Below are 9,293 nucleotides of genomic sequence, written 5' to 3' on the forward strand. Positions count from 1 at the left end.
TATATACTTCAAATTGAAAAAAAGCATTATTGTCTATAATAATTAGATATTTGTAAGACTTTAAATTTAACTATGGTCTTATACTTAAAATTACTCAAAGAGGAAATACATCGGGTTAATCAAGAGATTATACCCACAAAAAATAGAATTCAAATGATATATGATTCTATTCATAGACATCAAATTGAAAGACATATAGATGTATGTCAAATAATTTATTTAAAACTTCGTCTAGTTTTATTAAATGAAGAAATGAGACAATTGTCTCTAAAAGTCTTTTAAAAAGACTACTTTAAAGATTAATTGAATATCTTTATAATGAGTCCATACCTAAATTTCTTAAAACGAGAAATTAAAATGATTAATCAATAAATTATCCTTAATAAACATTAACTCAATTGAATTATTAACTGTTTTGAGTATAAAACCATATTTATTTCAAAGTCTTATAACCATCTTAATAATTCATAGGTTATAAAGCCTTTTATTTTGACGTAAACAATCAACATGATTGAACTAGTCATGATTTTATGTGACGAACCACGTATTAAATTGTTGGCCATGCCAATTGAATTATTAGCTAATTCTTGCACCTTGGATCTTGCATTCTTTAGCGTGCATCCGTCGCACATAATTCTCTCAACCTTATAATATTACGAGTAGTAGTGAGTTTCTCCATTGAGGACCATTGGGTCATCCCTATTCACTAACCTAGCCCGACTACCCGCCCAGCAAACGGAACGGACCACACACAAAACCCGAGAACTTTCGCGGCTATATACAATCAACAAATTCCTTCCCATATATCCTTACTCCCCTTTTTCACCATCTTCATCGCAAAATAAAATTAATAAAAAAAAACCCTAAAAATCATAATATCATAATCCTAATTTTAATTAAACCTAATAATCAACAAACGAAACATATTATCAATGAATCAGCAGCAGCAGGTGAGTGGAGATGGATTATCAATGAATCTTGCTGGCATGTCTAAAAATCAACTTTACGATATCATGTCCCAAATGAAGGTATATATACATTCTCTCTCTCTCTCTCTATATATATATATATATATGATGTGATTTATTGGTATGTGATATGTGTGATATGTGGGCAGGCATTAATAGAACAAAATCAAGACCAAGCAAGGCAAATCTTGATTCAAAACCCTTTACTCACAAAAGCCCTTTTTCAGGTATATTATTTGCCTATTTAACAATTGATTTTTTTTTTCGTGTTTTTTTAGTATATTATCATATAGTGTGATGAAGTGATTAAAATTAGATATATTTAGACACACCTGCAAAAAAAAAAGACACCGAAAAAAGATTACTTAGAGATAAATCGGTGTAACAACTGTGGTAAAGTTGTTAAAGTTTTGGGCTTTAGGTCCACTGCTGTTTAAGCCCCGAATTTTGTATGCATATCTGTATATGTAGAAGCCTATTTTGAACCTGAAAAGAAGCATGTGTCTATTTATAAGGGTTTCCTTCTGAGGCGAGCAGTACCCGAATTATCATAAAAGTGTCTCTAAACTCTAGTATAGTATTAGAGTTTAGACACACTTTTATGAGTACTAGAGTTTAGACACACTTTTATGATAATTCGTGTACAGCTCGCCATAAAAGGAAATCCTTGAAACTAGTCACTTTTTTCAATTTCGGTATATTAATGAAAAAATGATGGCCTGTAATTTTGGTATACCACCGAAATTTCGGTCCTTAACAACTTAGTAGTCACTTGTATTTGTATTTAATTACAAATACAATTTTTTTTCGTGAATCAATTGTTAAATACAAATATTGTAACAAATGCAAATACAGACTTTTATCAATATACCTGTATTTGTATTTGATAACCGCAGGTATCCACCGAAATTTCGGCCCTTAACTACTTAGTAGCCAAGTATTAGTATCTAAGTTTCTAATTGATAAGGTCCTATTTCGTAGCTTCGCTTTAGGCTCTGAAAGCAGTTGAGACGCCCCTTGATCCCAAATCTGAAGGCAGGTTGAGCGAGATGTGCAAACATTTTGAAACTAAATTTGGGTTCAACCATACTTGTGATATTAGTATGAAACTTGGTTGGGGTTTAATTTTAGGGGTTTTTTTTCATGCTTCATTGAGTTAAGTTTGTATACTGCAGCAGTTTACGCATGGTAGTTATTAGCACTAATGTTGCTCTTATATAAGACCTTCTGTACACATTTTTATTTGTTCTAATATAGGAGTGCAAAGCATATATACATCTTCAAATCTTCAATTGTTAGATTTAATGGAACCCACAAAATGCAAACCTGAAATGGAATGTAATTTAGGTTTAAAAAGGTGTGTCTGGGAGCCAGGCGATGGATACATTATGTTACTCTAGCCTCTAGGGAGTCTCGGTACAAAAGGCGATATGAATTGGCGTTCTATTGTCAGCTTTTAGTGGAAAATACATCGAGCTTTTATTTGCTTCATGTGGGACTTTGTCGTTGGGGTTTAAGTTGGCTTCTTTTTAAGACCATTTAAAGTGAATATAAGTAACAAAGTCGCCTGATATGGTGATACTCTTACTCATTACTTAAGTGAAGTATCTTAAGTATTTTTGTTGTAAAAGTGATTCTCAAGTGTATTATAAGCATTTACTTGGTAGAAAATGTTGTTTTAAAGTGATATAAGTCATTTTAGGACAGCACAAGAAAATCATATTTCAGATGTTTTGATAGAGTAAATATTTCAGATGCTCTTTGGTTATCACATATCCAGTGACGGAACTGGAGCCAAAATCTTGGAGGGGCCAATGTATTTGGAGGTTTAAAATGTAATTTTGTATATAAAAATCTATGTACTGATATGTAAAAGATGAAAAAGGGAATGAAATAGACGATAAAGTAAATGAATGTAATACTTGACTCTATGGTCTTTAAATCACGAGTTACATGCCGTAAAGTTGCTAAAAACTAAACCCAATATTAATGTTGAGGCATGGAGAGCAACAGGAGAAGATGAATGTGTCTTAGGGTGGCCAGATAATTTTAGCTTTTTGTAATAGTGCCATAAGTTCAAAACAATAAAATTATCCCTTAACAAGATTTTATTAGTGACACAAACCATTGATGGGCGAGGACCTTCTCATATCCCTTAAAAGTTCCATTTTCCGCACATAGCCACATACGTGGATTACTCTATTGCATTTTTTGTTCATAATTACTAATTCAGCTGTTTTTTTATTTTATTTTATGTTATATCAGGCACAAATAATGCTAGGAATGCTGCAGCCGCCTCAAGAGGTATGCTAATTTAACACCATTTATACATTTTTATGAATCTATATGTGTTTATTAATCTGGGAAACTTACATATTAATGATAATCTAGATACCTAACATTCAACCAACCACAACCCAGCATCCTCAGCAATTGGCACCGCCAGCTCAGCAGTCAAATGCTCAAGCCACTCCATTGCCTGGTCACAGTAGTTTACGGGACCAAACAAGTGTACCGATGCCATCTTCAGCACTGCCAACTCAGCAGTCGAACCCTTCATTACTATCACATCCGTTACCACCAACACAACATAACAGAGGTCATGTCAATGCCCAATCAGTACCGATTCAATCCCCGCAGTCTGCTCAACATTCAAATATGGCTTCTCTTCCGTCTCATTATTCTACTCAGCCACAGTCAGTTATTCAACCCACTTTGCCTGCTGCATCAGCCCCATTGCAGCAGCCTTCACATATAAGTAGCATGCCTCATGTGCCCCTTCAACCCCCACTACCACCCCAACCTAGACCACCTTCTATGCCGCCTTTCCCTCATCAAAATTATTCTCACATGGGACCCAATGCAGGTTTTCAGCACCCAGGGGCACCACAACTGCACCATTCACAACCCATGTTCCATGTAAGATTGAAGTTGCAATTGTGTGTTTTTTGAGTTTTTTATGTAACGTCTAATACGATGAGATGAATGAAAGAATGGGATGGTTAATTTCATTGGAGTGAGAAAAGCTGTTTGTATCGTCGAATGGAATAGAATGGACCATTTATTCATTGCATACAGTTGATTATCATTTATGGCCCTGGTTATTATTCCCATACCATCGTTGAGACGTTGAATGGAATGAAAAACCATGATGTAACACAATTTTAATTAATGTAATCTTTTATAGTATAAGTGTTTGAAGAAAAAAACAAAACTTTAATTTCATTTTTATTTATTATCTCGACATAAATATAAAGTATGTATTTTTAGTATAATCTTAGCTGAAATTCTATTGTGTTCCCTTGGTATCATTTGTACATAGGAACTCAATAATTTTTTTTTAATTAATGTATAGCTAGAGAGTAAATCATACACTGGCTTTTCATATGGGTAGAAAAGATCACATGAAAAGTTATTCCATTCCTAAAGACCAACCAAACAGAATAATGAAATGGAATGATCCATTCTATTCCAGTTAGCATAAGTATGTATTGTATACAAGTTTTAATCAATTTATTTTGATATTATAGTCAGGTTCAAGACCTTCTACCAGCATGGGCCCTCCTTTCTCTCAAGGACAGCCGCCGCTACCGAATCAGCCGCCATCCCAAGCATTGTATCAGGTATGAGTTGTTCGATTATATATTGTCTTTGAACTCATTATCCTTGAACTATATGGATAACTTTTATCCTTGAACATACTATGTAACTTTGTTAAACCTAATAATTATCTTCAAGATTAATATGGTCATTTATGTTTAATACCTAACTTATTTGCGTTGGCCAAAACTACTATAGGTATCGTATCATGAGTGAAGCTTTTGTCATTTTAAAGGCTTTTTTTTTTGTATATATTGGCCTTGACCGTCAAAAAGTGTATCAGTTTTATGAAGTATTGTCCCCTTTCTAGTGATACATCTCTCACTAAGTTCTCATACAAAATCATCTCTTTCGCCTGTTGAGATTCATTGACTTGATAAACATTGTTATCATCTGATCATGATGTTCAAAATGCACTCATTTTTCACCTAAAAACAGGTAAACGAAGGAGGTCTTTTTTCTTCAGGTTACCTGGGGCTGGCAAGCCATTTTTGATTTGGATGACGAGCCTAACCTCCTTTTTTTTTTTTCCTTTTTTTTTCCCCTTAATTTCCCGTGGCCATTTCCAACCATTTCTCTGGCTACCCTCAAGTTACATATCCAATTTTGACTTATGGACAAATTTGCAATTAAAATATAGAAATACCCACTTTTTGTAGATTTAAAATCACACCTGTTGAATAGAAAGTTTTTGTTTTTTCCCCAACATAGTTCTATTTTGTGTTATTTGTAAATTAAATTAAAAGACATTCTGCTATTGGTAAGATGTAGGAACACATTAATTATGTCTGTTTTTTGTGCAACATCATTAATACTTTTCCCTATTTATCAAGTTCAGAATTTTTGCAAACTTAAATGTTGTTCAACAGGGAGGAAGTTCACATGTTGGGATGGATTACAATCAAATGGGAATCTCTCCACAACCTGAAAGAGGATCGAGTTGGATGCCTGGTATATCTGACAATGCAGCAGGAACACAGCTCCCTGGACTGTCTCAGTCATTTCTTCCCACTCATATGGGCCCAGGCAGTCAGGCTTCTCGACCTGCAGAAGTAAGTGTATGTCTTAAATGAAAGATAACTTCAATATGATGTGTTACTAGTGCCATGTTGCATAGTGAAGGTGACAAAATGGTTGGTAGAATATGGGCGGTGATGGTAAAATGGGTGGGCTGGGTAATTGTCCAATATTTATATATGAACATAGGTAATATTAGTTATAACTTGACATGTTCATATGTGCATGAATTTGTTCACATATACTATTCACATATGAACACCAAGTTATAATTGAAAGGTTCTCATGGTTCTTCCAATTCAAATGGTTCTCACTTGAACCTTTTCCTATATATATATATATATATATATATATATATCCTTAATGTTACAAATATTATAATAAGAAATGTGTTAGTGGTGAAGATATTCAGTGTTTTGGAGGTTTTAAACATGTGAGTGTATTTCAGACAACCTGTTTTTCTAATATCATATCAGGCCTCTGAATTGAAACCTGTTTAACCTGTGTTACCCACCTCATTGATAGTCATTTTTTATTTTACAACATGAATTGAATCGTTTAATATAAATAGGTTGGAATTGCCTTCTCTCACGGATTTTTTCTAATATGTGACCTGCCAACGCTGTCAGTCTTAACTTATCTGTATATATTATTTGTACTCGATTAAGTAGATCTGAATTTTGATTACAAACCTTTGCTAGTAATACACGTGTCAAATTTTTTCTGAAAAACGCAACTTTTAACTGTTTGATTTATGTAACTAGAATCAGTTTTTGCTTTTTGTTAAGCTCTTAAATATTACCCATTTGGCATGGGTTGAAACTGCTAGGGGTGTTCAAAATATCCTTATAACTTGAAAACCCAATCCAAAATTATCCGAAAAGTCGGATATCTGGATTTTCGGTGTCCGAAAATCGTATATCCCATTTTTCGGATTCGGAGATTGGATGTCTTTTCAAAATTTTCGGATATTCGGATATCCAAAAATCCCAAACTTACATGCTTGAGAATTGAGATGAGTTGTTGCTGATGTTAAATATTTAAGCCCATTTTACATTTATACTTGGGCCTACTTGTTAAAAGACTTTTAATAAAAATACCCTGTCTTTCGTGTTTGTTTCTTATCTCTTTGATTGTCACTACCCATTTCCTCACTATCCGAATCCATATCCACATTTCCTTTTTTTTTTTCAAACCTAAATTGATCTGGATCTCTTTAACCCTAAGTACTTTTAGAGATGATTAGATAATAATACTTTCAATATAGTAATGATCCTTCAATACAGATCCTAAACTAAACATTGGATGAATTTGTGTTTGTGGAGATCGACAAAATTGTGGGTGATGTGATTATGATGATTTGATGTGGTCTTCATTGGCCTGGGCAGGATACCCATCACGCACCAAAGCTGCTTCAATATTTTTATATTTATTTATATTATATATAAAAATATATAAGTTCAGTTCAAAAAAAGATGTAGGTTTGTGTGATATTGCGTTGTGAATTTGTGATGTTGGTTTCAGTTTTTTTCGGATATTTGGATAACCTAATATCTGAATCCGAAATTTCAGATTCGGATGATTAATCCATTATCCGAATTTTAGGATATCCGATATTTCGGATATCCAGTTATGAACACTCCTAGAAACTGCCCCCTTCTGTAGAGTAACAACACTGTATTAATCTTTTTCAACATTTTATCTATACTTCTATACTACTATATAAAGATTATGCATCCTTGTTAGAAAAAAGAGAGATGCAAAATGATTATTATACCCTTAAGGCCTTAATAAAATACTTTTACACCATTAGTCTCTTATCTTCTTAAATATCTCCACATCTCTTTAGATCAATTATTTCTACATCAATTACATTTACATCAACCTACAATACCCGACACCGCTACCACCACCAATAGCCGCAACCCGCGTCATCACCACTTGTCGCCGACGCCACCAGACTGTCGTCACGGCCACTACCGCCGCATTGCGCGGGTACAGTGCTAATTAAGATATATTATTTTAAACGATCTGATTAAATCATGTCAGTTTCTTTTGTGAGGTGAGTTTATATCAATATTTATAGAGAGGTCAAATCTATAAGTGTATCTGTTTGTGTCGATTTTTTCTGTTATAGACTATATATTAAATTTATAACGTGAGAGGTCAAAGTGTATCTCTCGTATAGAAATGGAGGTCATGACTTATGGCTAAAATGAATTTTTGTTTTTATGCAGTTAACTCCTGCAGAGAAAAATGCACTGCTACAACAAGTCATGAGTCTCACACAAGAACAGATTAATATCCTACCACCGGATCAGAGAAACCAAGTGCTTCAGCTGCGGCAGATGTTGCGCTAGTAAGATTGGTAAATATTCTCTGGTCTAATGATATTGGGATTCCGCTGGACACTGAGTTAATTTTGTGGCTAAAGTTGCGATCAGAAATAGCCATTAGTCCATTACTCATTTCTGATAAAGAAGCGTGGGTCATTTGTAGCCTGTATTTGCATGTATTCTGATTTTCAAAAATACCACATCTGACTTGAAATTATTGGAGGTGTTTTTGTATGTGCATTTTGAAAGTGATTATCTAATCATTGCAAGTTGAATCATAGTTCTTAGTTAATGTAAACTGCAACTGCTTATGATTAATGAATCATTAACTTGTGGGTTATCAGTTTGATATCATTAGCTACAATCAAAAGCCAAAGTGCAGAATCGAGTTGTCTATATCGTGTGCTTTAAATAATTAAAATTGCAAACGCTTTTTAAAGTTGAATATTATGCTTTGGATAACAGAAACATGTCTATCTAGCATCTTTCATACTCTGTTGTTACAACCGATTATCTTTGTTTTTTCAATATGATAAATCGTTTCTAAAATGTACCTTCAAACACCCACGTAATTCAATGAAAACTTTCAGAATGCTTATCGAATGACCGTTAGAAGTAGGAGAATAAAATTAAGACTTACAGAGAGCACAATGCAAGATAAGGTGTAGTATTTTTGGGGGATGGAGTAAAACTTCTAGCATTGTTAATTTCTTTTGTCGACTTTAATTCGCTTTATTAGATGTTATGGGGACTAACGTATTCATCGTTTGATCTCTCTTTTAGGTATCACAGAGCAGCGAGATCAAGTTTGATAAAGGAACAAACATCAGATTGCTTTCAAGCTTTTTTTTTTCCTTCCATATGTTTCTATTGCATTTTGATTGCCAGATTAGTTATTTAAACCTCGAACTTGGTCACTAGATGTGTTTTTTTTTGCATTCTTGTTTTGGTTTTCGATGTTTTATTTTGATTTGGTCAAGTAGTGCGACTCTTTGCGAAACTCTTTTTGCTTCTCTTTGACAATGCTGTTTTTGTATGCAGATATTTAAAAGCATAGAGATTGAATAGATTCATTTTCGAAATCTTTCTATACACTTAAAATTAAATTACAATGTCAAAAGGGTCAAAACTAAACATAAACGGAAAGAAAATCTATATCGTATATGTTTTAATCTTTACTGAATTACATATATTTTAAAAAGATGTTTTATGTCGAAATAAAATTATGTTGCAAAAAAAAAAAAAACAAAAAAAAAACAAATTAAGAATTCATCTAACAATGTTTTATGACACGACATCCTTTCTTTTTCCTCTAGTTTGATGACATGTGATTATTGTTGATAGACGAGTAACTACGGATTGATAAGCCAGT

The 9,293-nt window shown here is 33.4% G+C and overlaps 1 protein-coding gene across 2 annotated transcripts; it reads left to right on the forward strand.

The window, feature by feature from the left end:
• The first annotated feature begins 629 nt into the window (after window positions 1-629).
• On the forward strand, window positions 630-9,005 carry LOC122603302 (cleavage stimulating factor 64). 2 transcript variants are annotated; one of them, XM_043775973.1, is made up of 8 exons: window positions 630-1,028; window positions 1,118-1,195; window positions 3,234-3,272; window positions 3,360-3,887; window positions 4,499-4,591; window positions 5,438-5,620; window positions 7,823-7,953; window positions 8,705-9,005. In XM_043775973.1, the coding sequence occupies exons 1-7, from the start codon at window positions 933-935 to the stop codon at window positions 7,943-7,945; spliced, it is 1,140 nt and encodes a 379-aa protein (XP_043631908.1). In that variant the 5' UTR covers window positions 630-932; the 3' UTR covers window positions 7,946-7,953; window positions 8,705-9,005. The 2 variants fall into 2 exon arrangements, with proteins under 2 accessions (XP_043631908.1, XP_043631906.1); XM_043775971.1 differs by lacking the exon at window positions 8,705-9,005 and having other exon boundaries at window positions 633-1,028; window positions 7,823-8,201.
• Window positions 9,006-9,293: the final 288 nt, after the last annotated feature.

The sequence above is a fragment of the Erigeron canadensis genome, chromosome 6 (genome assembly GCF_010389155.1).
Source record: "Erigeron canadensis isolate Cc75 chromosome 6, C_canadensis_v1, whole genome shotgun sequence".
NCBI classification, from domain to species: Eukaryota; Viridiplantae; Streptophyta; class Magnoliopsida; order Asterales; family Asteraceae; genus Erigeron; species Erigeron canadensis.